This window comes from Arachis hypogaea, chromosome 9 (genome assembly GCF_003086295.3).
Source record: "Arachis hypogaea cultivar Tifrunner chromosome 9, arahy.Tifrunner.gnm2.J5K5, whole genome shotgun sequence".
NCBI classification, from domain to species: domain Eukaryota; kingdom Viridiplantae; phylum Streptophyta; class Magnoliopsida; order Fabales; family Fabaceae; genus Arachis; species Arachis hypogaea.
In genome coordinates, this window is record NC_092044.1 from 3,404,280 (window position 1) to 3,425,953 (window position 21,674).

The 21,674-nt window shown below is 34.4% G+C and overlaps 2 protein-coding genes and 2 non-coding genes across 11 annotated transcripts; 1 reads left to right on the plus strand and 3 right to left on the minus strand.

Moving 5' to 3' along the window:
- Positions 1-3,333: 3,333 nt before the first annotated feature.
- On the minus strand, positions 3,334-9,257 carry LOC112709956 (pentatricopeptide repeat-containing protein At1g80550, mitochondrial). Of its 8 annotated transcripts, none has more exons than XM_025761984.3 (8): positions 8,883-9,257; positions 6,543-6,644; positions 5,947-6,058; positions 5,745-5,790; positions 5,244-5,310; positions 4,016-4,127; positions 3,778-3,892; positions 3,334-3,595 (listed from the first exon to the last, which is right to left on the minus strand). In XM_025761984.3, the coding sequence occupies exons 2-7, from the start codon at positions 6,608-6,610 to the stop codon at positions 3,824-3,826; spliced, it is 474 nt and encodes a 157-aa protein (XP_025617769.1). In that variant the 5' UTR covers positions 6,611-6,644; positions 8,883-9,257; the 3' UTR covers positions 3,334-3,595; positions 3,778-3,823. The 8 variants fall into 8 exon arrangements, 3 of the variants coding, with proteins under 3 accessions (XP_025617769.1, XP_072058387.1, XP_072058386.1); XM_072202286.1 differs by lacking the exon at positions 8,883-9,257 and adding an exon at positions 6,861-7,009; XR_011865233.1 differs by lacking the exons at positions 3,334-3,595; positions 3,778-3,892; positions 5,947-6,058 and adding an exon at positions 7,172-8,621 and having other exon boundaries at positions 4,059-4,127; positions 8,883-9,238.
- Positions 9,258-9,960: 703 nt separating this feature from the next.
- On the plus strand, positions 9,961-12,379 carry LOC112712802 (uncharacterized). Its single transcript, XM_025765718.1, has 5 exons — positions 9,961-10,516; positions 10,910-11,497; positions 11,593-11,790; positions 11,902-12,090; positions 12,174-12,379. The coding sequence occupies exons 1-5, from the start codon at positions 9,961-9,963 to the stop codon at positions 12,377-12,379; spliced, it is 1,737 nt and encodes a 578-aa protein (XP_025621503.1).
- Positions 12,380-20,085: 7,706 nt separating this feature from the next.
- On the minus strand, positions 20,086-20,172 carry LOC112713736 (small nucleolar RNA R38). The gene has a single exon (XR_003158705.1). It is a non-coding gene; the product is annotated as a small nucleolar RNA R38 (small nucleolar RNA).
- Positions 20,173-20,278: 106 nt separating this feature from the next.
- Positions 20,279-20,365, minus strand: LOC112713739 (small nucleolar RNA snoR20a). The gene has a single exon (XR_003158709.1). It is a non-coding gene; the product is annotated as a small nucleolar RNA snoR20a (small nucleolar RNA).
- Positions 20,366-21,674: the final 1,309 nt, after the last annotated feature.

Sequence of the window (21,674 nt, forward strand, 5' to 3'; positions counted from 1 at the left end):
CATTAAATTAGATCATATTTTCTTTAAATTTAAAATTTATAAAAATACTATTAAGCAATTTACAAAGCAAACTAAAATATTGGCCTAATAATTTCGAAAATTAAATTAAATTTGTGTCTTTCACGGAACTTGTAAAACACTAGTGGACATGGGCCTTGTGAGTTGTCTAAAGCTTTTACTTTTTGAAAGTAACTTATGAAAACTGTCTTTCAGCACTTGCGTTTAGTAAAATCAAATTAAAAATGACTTTTTAATAAGCACAAACACTGCAATTATATTTGGTAAAACAGCTTTTAAAACTTAAAAAAAATTATAATAAACATATTTATAACGAAGAATAATTTCTTTTTTAAAATTTTATATAATATTTTAAAATAAAATCATTTTAAAAATAAAAAATTCATAATAAACATAAATATAATAAATAAACTCTTTTATTTGTTAACTTTAACATTTTATATAAGTATCATAATAGTTTCTTTTATCCTAACATCATCATTAAAAATACTAAATTACCTAAATCGTTATAACCTAATTTTTTTTCATCCATCAAACTTGATGCCATATTATTTCGAACCATCTATATAGTTCCAAAGAAACACATCTCTTAGAGACTAATAATTTAAATATTTACTTGATTTACTCTCTATACTAATATAAATAGAGTTATCATTAGTCAATAATAAAATTTGTATGTAATCTAATATTAATACTAGTTACGTCCATTATCCACCTATATATATTGTGGCTCACCTGATCACAAAAAATGAGGCACATCTCTCAAATAAACTACTCCTATAATTATATATGTATATACATGTTATAATTTTAACTAATATTTATGCAAGAAAAATTTTATGATTGGTTTTAATAAACCAAGTCAACCTTTTCACATTTTAGAGAACATAAAAAATAAACAAACATTATAGATCTACTAAAAAAATACAAAAACAACACACACAAAAATAATATAAATAGATAGAAATTCATACTTAATATGTGATAGAGATGTATTTGTGTTGAAATTTATGAAGATTCGGTTAAAAAATAAAAAATATATGAAGACAGTATTAAATTTGTGAAGGTTAGGATCAGAAGTTAGAAATATATGAGGATTTCAATAGCAATATAATAGCAGAAAATATGTGCGAAAAAATAAATAAAATTTGATAAGCACAAACCAGCTTTGAAAAGCTTCCGCTTAAGGCTTGGTTTTGTTAAAGCTTTTTCAAGAGGTGCTCACAAGCACCTCATTTTGCATTTGGTAAATTAAAAAGTCCAAGTACTTATGCTTGCGATTTTTAAAAGTTAGGGATGCTTTTGATATCACCTAACCGGGAGCTTTTCAAAGCTGGATTGTACTTATCAAATTTTATTTATTTTTTCGCATATATTTTTCGCTATTATATTGTCATTGAAATCCTCATATATTTCTAACTTCTCATCTTAATCTTCACACATTCTAACACAGTCTTCATATATTTTTTATTTTTCAACCTAATCTTCACAAATTTTAACACAAATACATCTCTATTACATATTTGGTATGAACTTCTATCTATTTATATTATTTTTTTGTGCGTTATTTTTATACTTTTTTAGTAGATCTATGATATTTATTTGTTTTTTTTATCTGTTCTTTGAAATGTGAAGAGGTTGACTTAGTTTATGAAAACCAATCATAAAATTTTTCTCGCATGAACATTAATCAAAATTATAATAACAACATGTATATACATATGTAAATATAGATATATAATCATAAGAGTAATTTATTTGAGATATGTGTCTCATTTTTTGTAATTTATAAAGGTGAGCCAATATATAAAATAATTTTTATTTTAAAATTATTTTATTTTAAAATATTATATAAAATTTTAAAGAATTTGAAAAAAGAAATTATTCTTCGTTATAATCATGTTTATTATAAATTTTTTAAGTTTTAAAAGCTGTTTTACCAAACACAATTGTGGTGTTTGTACTTATTAAAAGTCATTTTTAATTTGATTTTACCAAAAACAAGTACTGCAGTTTTTAAAAAGCCGTCTTTTAAAAGACAGCTTTCATAAGCTACTCTCAAAAAGTAAAAGCTTTACCAAACCAAACCTTAACCTTTAAAAGCTGCAAGCTGCAAGCCAAAGCACTTCTTTTTTAATTTACCAAACGCAAAAAGCACTAGCACCTCTTAAAAAAATTTTACCAAACCAAGCGATCGTCATTTCAATACCACTGTTTCTGAGACAGACTTCTTATGCCAAGGCTGCTTTGGTATATTAGGAACCAAAACCATAAAGTCACTCTTTATATTTAAACATAGCACCTATTAAATCCTAAAGTTTAAATAAAAATAGTATCTAAAATCCAAAAAATAATATATGATTTCATTCTCATTTAATTCAAAATAAAAAATAATTATGACTTATTCAATTTATCATTTATAACAATAAATAAAATCACTATTACATAAAAGGAAAAATGTTGTTAGAAGTAGGGGTGTTCAAATCTAAACCGATCCAAATTAAACCGTTCATCCAATCCAATCCAAACCGCAAACCAATTAAAACCGCACTAATTCGGATTTAATTGGATTCTATTTTTTACAAACTGCTGAATTGGATCGGATTTAGGATCTATTTTTTATAAGCGATCCAATCCAATCCAAACCGCAAAATGTGTTATACATTTTTCTATTATTCATGTATTTATTATTTAATAAATATTTTATGTTCAAAATATTATTTATTTATTTATTTTAACTAACCTATAATTTTATTTCTATTGTTATGTTATTGTTAACTTTTTAAGATATTGTTAAAACTTGTTATGTCATTTTTTGTTATTTAAAATTTGATGTTAAGACTTGTTATATGTATATAATTTTTTTTATTTACAAAATCGCAAATCCAAACGGATCCAAACCGCTTGTAATCGGATCGGATGAGATTTCCAAAAAAAGTTCATCCAATCCAAACTGCACCGCACATAAATTAAGCATTCGAATCGAATGAATTTTTTCCTTAAAACCGAACTAAACCGCACCGCAAACACCCCTAGTTAGAAGCTCTGCTTCAATTTGAACGAGTGAAAAATAATTTCTCATCGTTCCTTTCTTCCATCTTGATAACCCAATATTCATGACTATGTTCAGATTATCTATTACGGTATTGAAAATCAATACACTTAATTCGATTAGTGACTTTTATGCATTAGTTTATGTTCTTTTCTTCCATTTAGATGTTGGTTGCATTTCACTTTTGTTGGAAATCCACGTGTTTTTGGATACTAGACGCTGCTGCATCCCAAACCTTATTCATGATCTAAAATCAGAAACACTTCAGAAAAAGGACCAACTATTTGGTATCATGAACTGGAAGTCTAAAAACAACAGTCAACGGCTCTTTACAAAAGTTAGTATGACCAAACTACCAATCTAACAGAAGGTGTCCAAAACAGTTCCGCAATTTTAGTTGAACCAGTTACAACACTAAAAGTTTTAACCATTATAACTGACAATTGCTTCAACCGCTGGCGCTTTGGATAGTCATCTACTGGAATCTTCTACCTCTGCTTCTATGCTACGTCGGGTTTGTATGAACTAGTGATGAAAAAACATGAAATATTAATGTTTTTTCAAGCAATAAGAATGTTTGTCTTCTGACGAGCTTAGACAAGAAAACTGGAAACAAATGAGTCTCAGAATATACCAAGTTAATTACAAAAAGAGCAAGATCGGGAGATTTAAGCAAGTTGCTATTACAGGCCAAGGAACTTAATTACCTGGATTGACAAGTTCATTGTAAAGATCAAGCTGATTTCATGGTTGTCAATGGCTTCTCCGGGGTGTATTCTCCATTTTATGCATTTTTATAGTTATTTTCCTAAGATAATCAGTCTGAAATAAGGGGATATCGCATCCAATCAATCCTTCCATCATCCATATCCGTGTTTGCAATTTTACATAGATAATCCACATATGAAAACTGGCAACTGAGGCCATCATTATAAGTAAATATACCTCGGTGTCTGCTTTAGAAAAGATCTTCTCCTCAAACCTTTCAGCAATCCTCCAAAGTTCTTGTGATCCCTCTGGATCAGTCACATCAAGATGTCTTTTTAACAGTTTCATTCTACAAAATAATCATAGTAGCCTAATATAAGTGACTGATATTTTAATATCCACAAATGAGAGAATATGATTATCAAAAATCAAGAAACATGCTTCTCCGCTATAGACTATGAGCAACACTAGCTTGCTAAAGCTCACACACAGATAATGAATAAATTGTTTAAATTGTTACCCTCTAGAATTTGTAAATGGTTACTAAACATAGAATGTTGGTATGTCAAAACTCAAAAAGAGAATAAAGAGGTAATTATATTTTATGATCTATCAGAATAGAATTTTATATAGGTTATTATTGATACAGTTTTTGCTATAAAACATCTATTCAGGCAAAGAGAAGAAAAAATCGAAGGGAATGGAAAGTAATAATGTCATGAAATTGAAACCATTAAACCCAAAAACTTAAGCTGATAGAAAAAGGTAACATTAATGGTTATTATTGATTTTTGCATAGGCCTTCTTTTCTCCTTTATTTGCCTTATGCTATTTTTTACTTTTGGAGTTCACCAAGGATCGAACTCTTAACCTTTCAAACATCGAGCTCTAATACCATGTCATGAAACCACTCATCCCAAAAGCTTAAGCTGATTGGAAAACGAAACATTAATGGTTATATCTCTAACAAATAAACCCTCCTAACAATCAGAAGAAAAGAAGAAGCACACAACGAAGAGAATAAATTTATGTAGCAAGCTACCCAAACTGTAAACATTAAAATAATAATGGACAAATCATTTGAACAATGGAGTGCTTTAAGACCTAACAGAAGCCAAATGCCTAATCTTATCCTAAAGTACAGCTTGTTTGAAGCAACATGACCTGCATCCACAGGATTGCGGAAGTAAGCCTCCACCCAAATGATCAAAAATGAAGGAAATATCGTATTGTTGCAAATATTAGCTTTTTTAATTCTTATCAGTTGGTTGTTAATACCACAGCGCTTTTGTATCTTCTCTAGTTCCTCTATTAAAAGCATGCTCTGTGATCAAATTAGTTACACATGACAAATCTCATGGAAATATAGTTTATGACTAATTTTTCTTTTTGATGTGCAAATGCAGCCAAAAAAATATATATTCAGGATCTCAGATCACCAAGTACAACAAAGGAAGAAAATTACATTTTGTAGACAATTCTTTGTCGGGAATCAGGGCAAAAGTAATCTCTCCATTCTCTTTCTCTTGCTTCTGAAAAGGGATGACCAACATGAGCAGGCTCCAATTATTGGTATTAGTAAATTTATATTATGAGGTATAAATGATACAACATGTAATTCATTCCAGACGGAAATAAACAAAACAGAAAACAAAAACATTGTTAATGCACCAGAAACATGTGCATAGAACAACAGTATTCAGATAATCAACAGAATCATGCATTTGCCATGGACATGAAGGTAGCAATTCACTGCTTAGTAAATTAATCTATGCACAATTGAACAATATTTAAAATACCCATCAAAATCTGTGAAAAATATAGTTTATGGTCAACACGGGTACACCACATGTGCAAGATGGATTATATAATAGCAATACAGCTAGAAAATTCAACTATAAAAGAACTCCAAAACCTGAACTGGGCTAGTGATACAAGAAGTTGACAGCAGTGTTCAGAAACTTACTCTCCATCAAAACCATCTTGCAAGCTATTTGCATAACATACTCAGCCTGAAAATAAAGATAAGAATTCATAAAGAAATTAGCACAAAAGCAAAAAATGGGAATAAAAAACGGCAACCACATTACATGTTCGGTCATTATTCTATAATGGCAGGTGATCATAGGTAGTCATTATAAGAATGAATCTCTAGATTTTGGGCCTACCTGGCTTGTAGCACCAGCATAACTTTTCTGCTCAATACTATGAGCAATTTTGTGAAATTCAAGGATTTCATCAAAACTCTCAGGAGGATGACCTAACTGTAAGTTATGCAATCTGTGAAATGAAAAAGAAAAAGGCTAAAAGAAGTCACCCAGCAGTTGAGGAACGAGAACAATAGACATTACCCAAGATGCCTAAGACCCTCCATCTTTCTCAATATACGCAAGCTGCACATTGTTATTTGGTAGAAAGGCTAAATTTACCTTCCTGATAGACAGAGCACAAAGAAGTAAAGCCAAGTAACAACGGCATTCAGAGCATGGTTTTAAATCATGGTAATGATTTCAATTCTATTGTGAAATGCTATTAGAAAAGATTGAAAACAATGCCATTAAAATGCATCTGACTAAATTGTGTTCAACAATGCAATTGCAGATCCCGCAAAACAGTGACAATGTTGTGCTCAACCATAATCCGAAACCATGTTCAGCAGCACGATTGCAGCTCTGATCTTGCAGAGGCCAAGATAGTTGGGAGAGTTGAAGAGAAGAAACAGAACATTGTAACATTGAAAATGAAAACAAACCCCTAGACTTACATATTGTTGAAAAAGCGTTGGCGGAAAGCAGGCTGCACTTCATCCCTCCAGTTACTTGTTGTGTCCATCACTGCGGTGATGATTGAAGGGTTGCTTCTCAAACTGAAATAAGGCACCAAAACTACAATACGTAAATCAAAACAGACTACAGACAAACCATATAGGAGTGCCATGCATTATAAGAATTCAAGGTTAAATGAAGAGATTGCTACAAACACCCGCAAAGTTCCAATCATAAGAAAGAAACAGGTATGATTCCAACGGGAAAGTAAACTAATGGGCAGTAGCAGTAACTAAAAGGGAATATATGAATTGAACCTCAAATGGTAAGTTTTGCAGGAGGATAAGGTTAAGGATGACGCTGATGATGATAATGGATGGTGCGAGATGAGAAGAGAATTCTTTAAATCCAAAACCAAGCCTAATTTCTACATTGCATGCTAACACATCTTTGCATGCACCCTTTGATTATGCCACTGGGCAATCTTTGATTAGTGTCTCAAACAAATACAAAGACACGGGAGTAAGCAGAGATGTTTTGTAGCACTGAGATGGTACAGTGGGAGAGTAATACATTGTCTCAATGTGCATCTCAAAATAAAGCACACTAGTACCTATATCTTCAGTACCTCTATCACAGTGTCTTGTCCACCCTCCCTCGTTACAAATGCAGCCATATTGTCATGCCTGCTACACAAGTATTTTGTATGTGTTGATCAACATTGAGCTTCTTCTTCTTGATGAATGACAAACTTTGTTCCCAACTCTTTCCTAGGCTTAGGGGAAAGCCCTTTAGCCAACATCTCCTCATCATACTTCCTTGCCATATCAATTAATCCCTTCTCGACAAGAGCGTCAATCAAAGCATTGTAAGCAGATGCATCAGGGCTGCACCCAAGCTGCTCCATCTTGTCCCACACCATGAACACCAGCCTTAGAAACCCCCATCTCGCAAACTTCCTCATCAGCATCACATACGTGTCCATGTTGGGCCTCACCCCACTCCCAACCATTCTATCAAACAACCCAATCATCTCTTTAGGCTTCTCAAGTGTCGCAAAGAAACAATGATATGAAACTGTGTTGGGATAGCAGTCATCCCTACGCATTACATTGAGCAATGCAAGTGCTTCCTTATGCCTATAGCTATCACACAAGAGCCTCATTATAGTGTTGTATGTTACCACAGTCGGCTTAATCCCCAACTCCTTCATCTCATTGAAGACCCTGATTGAGAAATCAACACCTTGGGAGAGACCAATTGCACGAATCACTATGTTGTAAACAACCACATCTAATTGGATCCTTTGGCTCTTCAGGTTCTTGTAGAGCTTCACAGCCTTCCATGACTTCCCACTCTTGCAGAGGATGTCCATGTATATGGAGTAAGAGTGAAGATCCTTGTGGACCCCTTTAGCGTCCATCTCCTCCCAAAACTCGCGGCACTTGCTCCACCAACCCATCTTGTACCACCCGCGAAGAACCATGTTGGAGATCTTGGTTTTCCCAACGCTATCGATGAAGCCAGCATCAATGAGAAGGTCCTTGTTGTTGCCGAGGACGATGTCTTGGGCTTCGAGGACATGCTTGTGGTCGCAAAGGGCATCGATGAGGTTGGAGAAGGAGGTGTGATCCTTGAGGTTAAACTGGGAGAGGCGATGAAAGGTGGAAATGGCATCGTTTACGGCATGGGCAGAGGCATAGCGGTGGAACATGAGGCGGAAGGTGGTGTGATCGGGTTGGGAGTGAGGGTTCCACCGCATACGGTGGATGAGGTCCCAACAGAGGTCGAACTCGAAGTACTTGGCGAGAATGTCAAGGATGTTGTTATAGGTGGTGGTGGAGTGACGGAAGTGGTGGTGGGACTCCACCCAGTTGAAGAAGTCAAAGGCCTTCTTCCAATCGTTATTGAAGGACACAAGGGTTTCCCGAACCGTAGCTTCATCCAATTGAATGGAATCATCGGAATGAAACTTAAGGAAGAAGAAGCTACTGATACGATGAAATGAAGAGTGTTGAAGTCGAATGGCGCTTTTGCTTGAGAAGAGTGAATGCATTGCTTCTCTTCTTCGGTGCTAGCTAAATCAAACACAGCTTAATCTATGAGATTCATTAAACGGATGATGTTCCTCCTTTACACTCAGCTAAATCAAACCCCCTATTTACACTCAGCTTTTCAATGAAACATTACCAATCATACACCAAAAACAGAGAGAACTTACAAATGACGGTTAATGCAATAGTAATTACTAGGAAATCGACAACGAAAATTAAACATCAGAATCATAGGAATAATCGACAAACCGGGATGTGAGAGAGAGAGAGAGAGAGAGAGAGAACCTGGAGAAGCGGCGGCGGCGGCGGCGGCGGCTGTTAAAGGCGCGGAGCTTGCTAGTTAGAAGAGAGACTCATGAGAGCTCAAGCAGAAAAGGAGAGAGGACCCAGAGAAAAATCGGTCACTGAAGGTTGGTCGAAACCCTAATCCAATGTCCGCACATTCGCGAATTGGGTGTTTCGAACGGGTCGGGTCAGAACAATTGGGCCGAAACCACAACAATCGGGCCGCCCCCGTTGGACGCGGCAGAATCGCGACGGAGGGATCGGAGCAGCTCAGCAGCCTGCAGAATCGTAGGATCGAATGCAGCTTTTTATTTTTCTCATTTATTTGTTTTGGACTAATTAAATGAACTTTGTTTATTTTAAATTGTAGTGTGCATTTTATTTTATAATAGGGGCATTTTATTTTATAATAGGGCGGAAATTAGAGGGGTCAAAAATATTTGCACAATAAAATAACACTAAAATAAAATTTTGAGGGAGTTAAACTGAAATTTACATATAATTTACATGTAAAAAATTAAAATTATAGGGGACGTTGCCCCTTTTCTCTCCATGTAACTCCGCCCCTGTTTTATAATAAATTAAATTATGTGGGTACTATTTAGGCTCATTAATTTAGATATGAAAAAAATTTTGGTGTATTGGCTGAAAATGGATATACTGTGTGTATTGCGGGCATGTGGACGTGTCAGATGGTAGTACAACACGCAGGGAGCGTGTTGCCTGAACCATGTGGGGGCGTGGAAGCAACGTGGCTCGATGAGGTTGTGCCAACAAGGCAGCACGCAGGGGGCGTGCTGACGTGGCGAAACCTGGTTGGCTCAGGTGGGGAAGCACGTGGGGGGCGTGCTGACGTGGCGAACATGCATTGGTCCACGTATGCAGCACGTGGAGGGGCGTGCTAAATGAGCACGCGGGGGGTGTTCTGACACATGTCAAAGCGTGATTGGCTGAGGCAGGCGGCACGTGGGGGGCGTGTTAAGTGCACCTCTCTATATAAGGTAGAGCTCGATAGTATTTGCATGCTGAAGAAGATTTGGGTGTGTTTTGAGTGTTCTTTGAGGTTATTGTTAGTGCAATGGAGGGCACCACAAACTTGGTGGTGTATAACAACGGTGAGATAATACATAATACTCATGAGGGAGTGAGGTTTGTGTCCCAGAATCCGTTTTCATTTGTGGTTCCATGCACGATGACGTTAATGGAGCTGCAGAACGGCCTCTGTAAAAGCATGGAGAACAGTACGTTAATGAGAGTGAGCATAATTCTGTACCGGAATCCGATTGTAGTTTTTGGTGGTCTAATACAGTTTGATCCCATGCCGATCACTGATGAAGCGAGTATGCAGAACATGTTTCAAATTCACCGGCAGACTCAGATGCGACACCCACAAACTGAGGTGTACGTTGAGTTTGAAACTGTAGAGGCAGTGGCGGATCAGAATGATATAGATATACATGATGATAGAGATGCAGTGTATGAAGGAATGAATAGTGACAGCGAAGAGGACTTCGAAGCCACTTATGAGGCCGGCGACGAAGATGAGGATGGTGATCTGGGAGTTGAGGCAGCAGCAGAGAATGTAGTGGTTCGTCCGTCGAGTAATCAACCGATGGACGTTCCACCTTTTATGCGTGAGTTGGATCTCAAGGCCATGCACGCTCCCGAGTTTCCGGAATATACAAAGTTACAAACATAGGTACGTGGTGACTAAATAATAAGTTTTTGTTAGTTTATACGTTCGATTGAGCAATAAACAGTGTTATCATAACCGGATCGGACCGGCCGGTTCGACCAAAAAATCGGTGAACCAAATATTAAACCGATCCGGTCTGTTAATTAAAGTAAATAAGGAAACGAACCGGTATGAATCGGTCAAACCGAAAATGAACCGATGAAAACCGGTCAAACTTGATAAACCGGTCTAACCGAACCGTTGAAAATTAAAATAGCTTAATATTCTTAAAATGTTAGTAAAGATATGTATTTTAAATTTTTTTACAATTGTTTTAATTTTATTGACATAGGCGTTGCCGATGTTGAGGACGGGGAGTTCCGGATTGGAATGGAATACAGTTCTAGAAAGTCGGTCGTCGCAGCAATTAGAAGTTTCACTATATCTAAAGGAGTTGAATATGAGGTGTATGAGTCTGAGCCACAGACGTTCTATGCAAAATGCAAGATGTACGGGCGTCGATGTGACTGGCTTATCCGAGCTAGCTTGATACGGAAAAAAGGTTGTTGGGAGATACGAAGATACAACGGTAGGCACACGTGCACGATCGGAACGATTTCACAAGATCATTCCAAGTTGGACTCAGATACAATTGCTGAGGCTATAAGGCCATTGGTCGAGATAGACCCGTCTATCAAGGTGAAATCTATAATTGCGGAAGTCCAGTCAAAGTTCAACTATACCATCAGTTACCGAAAGGCTTGGTTGGCAAAGCAGAAGTCCATAGCCAACGTTTTCAGTGGTTGGGAGGATTCTTACCAAGCCTTGCCATGGTGGCTCTCGATCATGGTGCAGAAGATGCCTGGTTCAATTGTCCAAATAGAAACACGACCACTGTACAACGGGAATGAGGAGGCGCAAGATGTAAAAATACTTCATCGTGAAATTTGGAGTTTCAATCCATGCATTAGGGCATTCAGGCATTGCAAGCCCCTGGTTCAGGTTGACGGCACACACTTATACGGAAATACAAAGGTACACTTCTAGTCGCTGTTGCACAAGATGGGAACCAGAACATTGTGCCTATCGCCTTTGCCTTGGTGGAAGGGGAGACAACTGATGCGTGGCACTTCTTTTTCAAGAATCTGCGAATGTATGTTGTTAGAAAAGATGGTGTGGGTATGATCTCAGACCGACATGAGTCAATACGGGTAGCAGTAAATCGTTCCGATGGTGACTGACAACCTCCAAGAGCATGGTGGATGTTTTGTATAAGACACATCGGCAGTAACTTCTTAAGGGAATTCAAAGTCCCTCACTTGGAAAAGTTTGTTGTCAACATAGGGTATTCAAGAACGGTGGAGGAGTACAATATCAACTATAAGAGGTTGGAAGAGCGAGGCAAGGCATATGCCAGGTGGTGCGATGCCATTGGACTCAAACATTGGGTATTGGCATTCGACGAGGGACATCGATGGAGCGATATGATAACGAACCTTGTCGAGTGCATTAACTCAGTGTTGAAGGGTGCCCGTAATCTACCTGTGTTGGCGCTGGTCCGAGCAACATATTATAGGTTAAATGAACATTTTACGCGGAAGAGCAACATATTGTAGAACGATGCAATGCTGGTCAAGTGGAATATCCCTTGATGCCCGCGGAGGAGGTTGTACATATCCAAACTGTCGCATTACTCGGTCCGCAGGGTGTCACTCGACACACTCGAACGACAACAACGGAGCAACGATGTCATACACCTCAAGATGGGGCTGCAACTCGTCTGGGAGGATCAATCTGTCATACACGCTGGTACACGGATTGACACAAATTATATGTATTCAAAGTACCTCTAATAAGTTAAGACACAAAAATTAATATTGAGACATTGATTATTTTGACAATTTTACCCTTATTTTATTTCTATATTTTTCCTCTCATCCATCTCCAGATCTCTTCATCTCTTCTCCCTTCCTTTCTCCTCTCCATTTCAACTTCCGTCTATTTTCTCTTCTCTCTTCATGGCCAACCAAGCAGAATCTCTTCTCCTCTCCCTTTTTCTTCCCATTTCAACTTCTGTTTCTTCTCTCTTCATGGCCAACCAACCTCTTCTACTGAAGTGCCTCTGCCGTTGTCACTGCCTCACTTTCTCCTTATACTCTCCAGATTGCGTCGTTGTTTTTTTCCTTCTTCTAAATTTTCAGATCTGCGATTTGTATCTCTGCCATGTCGCAATCGAACCTCTATCATCGACTCATCGTGCCTCCATCTTCATCTCTGTTCATCCTTTTATTTGCCCCTTTCTAGATTTTTTTCCTAAAATAAAATTCTGTTTTTTTTTTTATTATTAATCTGTGTTAGGAAAAAAATTATAGTCTAAATACTATGGATAATTTATTTCCGTTGGCTTCTACGCATTGAAATATCTCATCCTCCAATTAATTTTGTTAACAACTTAAAATTGACATAAGAGATTCAAAATGGAAATTATGCCAATTAATTACTTGTTATTTGATTAAGAAGATATGTATTGAATTTGTTGTTAAAATTACTGGAATTTTTGTTATTTGGCTAAATTTTTTATTATAAATGGAGATGGAAGAAAAGAATCACTCCAGCAGTTGATGAAAAAATATAGACAGTGATGATGGTGGTAAAGGTAGATGATGAGGGTATTATTGACTTTTTAAAGTTTTATGTGCTTTATATATGTTCTTTACCAAACATAAAACATGTATACATGTATTTTGTGTCTATGTCTATATAGTCTATGTCTCTGCGTCCATGTCTCATGCTATACACTAAACAAACGGAGCCGAATAAAACACGAGCTTTTAATATCATTTTGTACTTGAAATAGTAGAGAAAGAAAAATTAAATGTAAAAAATCTAGGCTTTTTCTTTTTATTTAAATAAGTATAAGAAAATGATTAGTTCTCGTAATGCGCATAAATAAAAAGTTGGAATAAAATGTACATGGCCATCTCAGAAGAAGTAGCACACACGAAATAAAATTACACCCCATTCTAAAGAAGGCGCTTGTAAAATAGAGCCTCCAATTCACTTGCATCACCCATGAAATAGAGCTTACAACACAGGCTGGACGGACGCGAAGTGAAGTTTGAGTTTGTCAGGTCTCCTTCCAAGTTGAATATGCTCAACACGAAATGGAGATTTCAAGTGAGGCACACAAGAGATGAGCACACACAAAATTGTCTTTATAAATCATCCATGCAATTTCTTTACACTTAACAAAGTTTACGCACCAACAAATTCCTGTTAAGCTGCATCAACAAAGATATATTTGTTAAATGAGTTATAAATATTCATTTATTAATAAACAAATATTAACATATTTATTTATAAAATATATGTAAACCATTAATAATAATATTTACATATTTATTTATTTTAATAAATTTACATATTATTTATTTTAATATTTTATTTGTCCAGATACTTAACGTAACGTACTATATTTACTATTTAAAAAGTTTATGCATATATTTATTAGTATACGAACCGTAAATAGATATATGTATATATAATAATAATAATAATAATAATAATAATAATAATTATTATTATTATTATTATTATTATTATTATTATTATATTTTTAAATTGATATAAATCAGTGACCGTGGCGATTTTTTTTTCCTGCATCAAAAACTAATATTTTTCTATTTTTTAATAACAATCATATATTTTCTAATATTTTTTATTTTTTATTTATTATTATCTTAACACTTATATATTAAAAATAAATTTTGAATATTTGCAACATACATATTTATTTATTTACAGAATATATATTTAATTTACTATAGTATTTTTATATTTTAATGTAAAAAATATATTTTATTATAGAATTTTTATTATATCATATAATATACATTTTATTATAGTCTTTTTATAACATAAAATTAATCTAAATATAATAAAAAAATAAAATTATATTCTAATATGTTAAATAACAAAAAATAACAGAAAATTAAAATACAATAAAAGTATAATTTACCAACTTACATAAATTAGATGATTCAAATAATTTATAATATGTTCCTCCGGAGCATAATAATTACGAATCATTTTTCAAAATAAATACAAAGAACTATTTTTTCTCCTATTTCCTAATCTTCTTCTTTTTTCCACTACAACCCTCCTTCCCCTCTTTGTTGATTACCAATCTTCCTTATAAATGACCGAGGAAATGGTATGGGAGGCTCCTTATAAAGAGCCACTACTCTGCTTGCTGTTTTTCGGGGTGAAAGAATGTCCCCTGCATGGAGGCAGCAGTCAACACGCTCCCCCCTCTGGTAGTGAAGACCGCATTGGAACTCTACGATGCTACCTCCTCCACGCCCCTCAGTGGTGTTAGCTTTTTGCATGCGTGCCTTGTCACCACGCCTCCTGCGTGGTGCTTGGGCGATGACACGCGGCTGGTCAGCATGGACAGCACGCCCCTGCGTAATGACTGCTATCTCCACTGCTCGGTATATCACTTCACTCCCTAATAATCTTCCAAAACACCAACCACCTTCCCATAACAAAAATAATTTCTGTGCTATTTATTTTAATCTTATTACTCTCTGTGTGTCTTTTGTAATAGGAAATAATTTAGCAAATAATATTTTAAAAAGTAGTGTAAAAACTATTTTAATAGATCAGTTATTTGTAGATTATGTTAATTTATAATTTTTTTATGATTACATAATATTACGATTGTGTTAGTAGATTAAGTGATTAACACATTTTATTTTGAAATAATCGAATCTTAAATGCTTAAAATAAATTTAAAAGTAAACTCAATTAGTTAAGGATTTTAATATGAAGAACTTGCATTGACAAAAGATAACCATGTTTTAGATATGTAAATTCACCGGAAAACAAAGGAATATTTGGCTATCTCAAACAAGTTATTTGCAAACAAAACATATTCTAGTGCTATTAAGAAAAAAAAAAAACTTTTAGAGTGTTATATTTAAAAAATCTTAAAACACATCAAAGTAATATCTGACAATGCATTATGTTTTGGAGGTTTTAGATTTATTATCAATGTTATATTTTATTTGAAATTTACAAAAGATTTTGGCCACAGAAGTCTACTGCTAGTTATATGTTTATGTTTGTAGGAGGTGCAATAAGCTAGTTTTGTAAGTTTAATCTATTGTTGCACTGTTTACTATATAAATTGAATGGATGATATCTGCACAATCTTGTAAGAAAGTTATTTGGCTGCAAAAATTTGCGAAGGAATTTAGACACAAAAAAAAATTTAATAGTTTGCGACAATTAAAATATTTTACATGTTACAAAAAATCTATTTTTTCATTAAGATTGCGTTTATTTATTGTCTTTAAAATACATGGACACAGACATAAATACACAAAGAGACATATATATAAAGATACACAAATTTTTTATTGTATTTGGTGATACTGAATAAGACACACAGTATAAACTAAATATCAATTTTATCCTTATATCATCACCAATAGAATAAGGACAAGAGTAAATTACTAAGGATAAAAGAACAAATATTTGTATCTCATCAATGTGTCTCCGTATTTTATGAAGGACACCAAATACATGTATTTTATATATGTTTGTGTGTCACCGTATCCTTCAAAAATCCGTGTCTCAGCAAACAAACGATGGACGTGTACCACCGTGTCTATGTATTAGTGTCTGTGTCTCATTAAACAAACGGAACAGAATGTAGTGTTTGGATAGTGGGTGTGTCTGCATAAGACAGAGACACGCTGACACACATTCTCTGTTTGATTATTGAGACACATAATTTTAAAGGACACGCTGGTACACGGATTGACACAAATTATATGTATTCAAAGTACCTCTAATAAGTTAAGACACAAAAATTAATATTGAGACATTGATTATTTTGACAATTTTACCCTTATTTTATTTCTATATTTTTCCTCTCATCCATCTCCAGATCTCTTCATCTCTTCTCCCTTCCCTTCTCCTCTCCATTTCAACTTCCGTCTATTTTCTCTTCTCTCTTCATGGCCAACCAAGCAGAATCTCTTCTCCTCTCCCTTTTTCTTCCCATTTCAACTTCTGTTTCTTCTCTCTTCATGGCCAACCAACCTCTTCTACTGAAGTGCCTCTGCCGTTGTCACTGCCTCACTTTCTCCTTATACTCTCCAGATTGCGTCGTTGTTTTTTTCCTTCTTCTAAATTTTCAGATCTGCGATTTGTATCTCTGCCATGTCGCAATCGAACCTCTATCATCGACTCATCGTGCCTCCATCTTCATCTCTGTTCATCCTTTTATTTGCCCCTTTCTAGATTTTTTTCCTAAAATAAAATTCTGTTTTTTTTTATTATTAATTTGTGTTAGGAAAAAAATTATAGTCTAAATACTATGGATAATTTATTTCCGTTGGCTTCTACGCATTGAAATATCTCATCCTCCAATTAATTTTGTTAACAACTTAAAATTGACATAAGAGATTCAAAATGGAAATTATGCCAATTAATTACTTGTTATTTGATTAAGAAGATATGTATTGAATTTGTTGTTAAAATTACTGGAATTTTTGTTATTTGGCTAAATTTTTTATTATAAATGGAGATGGAAGAAAAGAATCACTCCAGCAGTTGATGAAAAAATATAGACAGTGATGATGGTGGTAAAGGTAGATGATGAGGGTATTATTGACTTTTTAAAGTTTTATGTGCTTTATATATGTTCTTTACCAAACATAAAACATGTATACATGTATTTTGTGTCTATGTCTATATAGTCTATGTCTCTGCGTCCATGTCTCATGCTATACACTAAACAAACGGAGCCGAATAAAACACGAGCTTTTAATATCATTTTGTACTTGAAATAGTAGAGAAAGAAAAATTAAATGTAAAAAATCTAGGCTTTTTCTTTTTATTTAAATAAGTATAAGAAAATGATTAGTTCTCGTAATGCGCATAAATAAAAAGTTGGAATAAAATGTACATGGCCATCTCAGAAGAAGTAGCACACACGAAATAAAATTACACCCCATTCTAAAGAAGGCGCTTGTAAAATAGAGCCTCCAATTCACTTGCATCACCCATGAAATAGAGCTTACAACACAGGCTGGACGGACGCGAAGTGAAGTTTGAGTTTGTCAGGTCTCCTTCCAAGTTGAATATGCTCAACACGAAATGGAGATTTCAAGTGAGGCACACAAGAGATGAGCACACACAAAATTGTCTTTATAAATCATCCATGCAATTTCTTTACACTTAACAAAATTCTTTTTCTTACCCAACTGACGGCGTACGAGCGAATACCTATAGTCGTCCCTGAGATTCGCGTAAAAATTTAATGTAATTCTCAAGATCTCAATTTTCCTATTTTAGTCCTTCAGATAGAGCTCCGAGTACTCAAAGTGGTCCCTGGGCATATTTCTGGTGATGAGTCATCACCGGAGCGCTGGCGTGGCCTCTGTTTGCCATGCTGGAGGGGTCCAACAGCTATCTGAGCTGGCCAATTTCCAATTTGTACCCACGTTGGTCCCTCCTTTTATATTTAACTCTAAATCACCAAATTTTTGTAAACTTCATCTCTTCTTCTTGTTCATCGCACTCTCCTCATTCTTCTATCGGGGGCTGTTACTCATGTCGATGATGGGTGGGGGTAGCACTACAGGTGAAAGCTCTGTTCATTCCCCTATGATCAAGAGCCTCAGAAGTACCAATTTGTTCAAGTTTCTTGTCAATTGTAACGTCCACTCTACTAATGTAGAAAGCAGCAGAACATCAAACCTTGAGAGATCAGCCATCTCAGAAGCTTCAAGACCATCCAAGTAAGCATCGATTACTGCTTCGTATTGAGTGAGACAGAATATAAGCTATTAAAAAATACACAAAAACAATGAGCATATTGTTGCTTCTGTAAGCCGCAAGGATAAAATTTTGGTGACATCATAATGCGCATAACAACTTGCAGTGACATTTAAACTTATTACACTTTGAATTACATTTCTAACAGTCAATAAATTTCTATATCACAAGTCTGAATCTTTTTTCTCAATATGGAAGATCAGAATAATGAGTTCAACAATTTGATTCAATAGAATTTACCCAATTTTTTTTATCTAGAGTTTATACCTTTGGCTTAATCACAAGAGATAAAGTAGATAAAAAAAGTATATCACAACCTATTTCAAATCTATATTCGATGCAAAACATTATGTATTGAAAATCAAGTACAAAAGAAAACTTTCCTCAACTGTTCACTGTAAGCATTTGATAAAGTTATGGCTCTTTCAAAATTCTGCCAAATAAAAAGATTGTGAAGGAATTAAATGCAATACACAAAAGAAGTTTGCTGTTAAATATGAAAATGAAGATAATTCATAAAATATCGCGGGGTTGTTAGTAACACCCCCGATTCCAGCAGCAACGAATGGAGAAAGCAAATCAGAAATTTTGATACAGGGTAAGCAATTTTCTTAACAAAATTAAATTTGATAGCTAAATTAAATTCAAAGCATCTGAAATTTTGTAGTGATCTAGTTGGAATCGGACGAGAACGCCAACCAAGAGCAGAAGATCGAGACCGCCAGAATGGTGCAGTTGTGAAGGCAATGAAGGTGTCTGAAATCGTTCATGGAAGAAGTTGTGTTGTTGGGTCGATGGATAATCTGTATGAGAAGGTACAAATGTTAAGCAAAGAATGACGGGGATGTGGGAGATTATGGGCCAAAGCTGTGGATCATTCATCTGACATCGTTTGCCCAGAAAAAGGCTTCCCCAGATGTTGAGTTGTATAAGAGAGGCAGGCAGTTTTTTTCGTTTCATATTATTTAACTTGGGACAATCAGCAATGGCTAAATATTAGAGGGAGGTGAGGAGAATCTGATGAACAAGAAAAAGAGATGAAGTTTACGAGAATTTGGGGATATAGGGTTAGATATAAAGGGAGGGACCAATGTGGGTATAAATTGAAAATTGGACCCCTCCAACGTGGCAAACAGAGGCCACATCAACGCTCCTGTGACGACTCATCACCATAAATATGCTTAGGGACCACTTTGAGTACTCGAAACTCTATTTAGAGGACTAAAATGAAAAAATCAGGATCTTAAGGATTACATTGAGTATTTACGCAAATTTCAAGAACGATTATAGATATTTACTCGACGGCGTACCCATTAGTTAATATCTATTGGGTAGAAACAACATAATCTTTTACTTGGCTTCAATTTGAAGTTCGGCACAGTGCATTGAATAATCTTGTTCCAATAGATTTTACTGACCATACCTGTAAAACTACTCTAACAAATACAATAGCTGCAACACAAAAGAACTTGGCTAAAAATAATTTTTTAATCCAACTTAAGTACACAAATTAAAGGTCATAAAACTTTAATTAAATCATCGTCATCGTTATTATTATGATTATTTTGTTAAAAACAATGTAAAACTGTAAAAGTACAAAACACAAAATAAAATACTAATGAATCATGAGCCATGCCTCAACTAAAGGACCCTAATTGTTTGCATATATAATAAACAGCGCGTGTCAGATTACAAAATTTCATCACCTGCTATATTATTAGCCAAGGATAACTGTAAAATTATATTTCTCATCATCCACAGCACAACACCAATAAATCCATTATTAAAATGTTGTTCAATATAAACCAAAAATCTCAATTGAAAAGAACATTAGAAATTATAAACCTAAGGTTGTGAATCAATTTTTGTAGCCTCAGACCGTCCTAGTTCAAAAAATGTTTCAACACATTAAATGCAATAACATTGCACTTCTGAATTATACAATTGCATCATAGGATATAGATATAACAATCCTTAGCTAGCTTAATTCAATGAAAATTAAATTCGCTTTTGCCTCCCCTGAAGTCGTCCACTTCGCATTTACCTCTTTTGAGATCGTCTAATTCGTGTCTGCCTCACCTGGAATAGCATGTTAGCTACGCAGTCAATCCTGCCAGTTCTATTTCGCTGGCGCATGCCCTGAAATGGAGTGTAATTCTATTTCGTATATGCTGTCGCTGAGGTGGCCATGTGTATTTTGTTCCAACTTTCTATTTACGTGTATTCTGAAAATTAATATTTTTTAAAATTTATTTAAATAAAAAAGCCAAAAATCTATAATAATAATAATAATTTTATAGATACTATGATAAAGTCAATCGGTATAAATAAATATAAGTGGTTCAAATCTTTTGTTAATCTATTAAAAATTGTGAGCATGGTAGATATATCAAAAAAATAAATTTGAGTAGGAAATTATAAAAATAATTAAAATAAATCCTTTTGATAAACATTAAAAAAGATAAAATAAAAAAGACACAATAGATGCAACATGCAAGCAGAGGCATAGCCTCATAGTAACCAAGGGAGACCAGCATGATCCCCTAAATTTAAAATTTTTTATATAAATTTTAATTTAATTCCTTAAATTTTTTATTCTAATGTTATTTTATTGTCAAATTAATTATTTTTAGCCCCTCCTTATATGTGACCAAACTCCGCCCTTGGTTGCAATATCATTTTTAGACCAAATGATGAGTATATATTCATAAGGTGAATGCTAAGTTGGCAACATTATTAATTTGATAGAAGATACATTATAGTGTAATTAATGTATGTTGATATTTTCATTTTCCCACACTACAAGCTATTGGAAGCATATGATATACTTTTAAATTATTTTGTGTGAAACCAATTTTAATTGGTTAGATAATTAACTCATTCGTTTATTTAGATAAATATTAAAAATTTAAATTTAATCTCAGATAAATATCGAAAATAAATTCTATCTTATGTACATACACTACCAGAAATACGGGTATTACCAACGGGAAGATACCCACGAATAAAAAATAGTGGCAAATTATATGATCGTGATAATCACTTGCAACGTCTTGTATCTCCGTGGCTAAATTTTGTGGATTTTTTCGACGGTTTTATTTGTTCGTGGCTAACTTGAGATGACTTTCCTCATTTACCACAGACCTAATGATCACCGTGATGAATTCAAACGATTTTTACTTCAAAATTTTGTCTTTAATTTGGCATTTTTCTCCATCTCTTTCAAAATATTTTTATGCAATTTATACTTTTTCTCAATTTTTATG

What these genes read in the sequence shown, in the direction of transcription:
- LOC112712802 (XM_025765718.1), top strand. Translation starts at nt 9,961, where the DNA reads ATGGAGGGCACCACAAACTTGGTGGTGTATAACAACGGTGAGATAATA. An exon ending in GGACGTTCCACCTTTTATGC is followed by an intron (nt 10,517 to 10,909) that starts GTGAGTTGGATC and finishes TTATTGACATAG; the next exon opens with GCGTTGCCGATGTTGAGGAC. An exon ending in CTCAGTGTTGAAGGGTGCCC is followed by an intron (nt 12,091 to 12,173) that starts GTAATCTACCTG and finishes AACATATTGTAG; the next exon opens with AACGATGCAATGCTGGTCAA.
- LOC112709956 (XM_072202285.1), bottom strand. Translation starts at nt 8,599, where the DNA reads ATGCATTCACTCTTCTCAAGCAAAAGCGCCATTCGACTTCAACACTCT.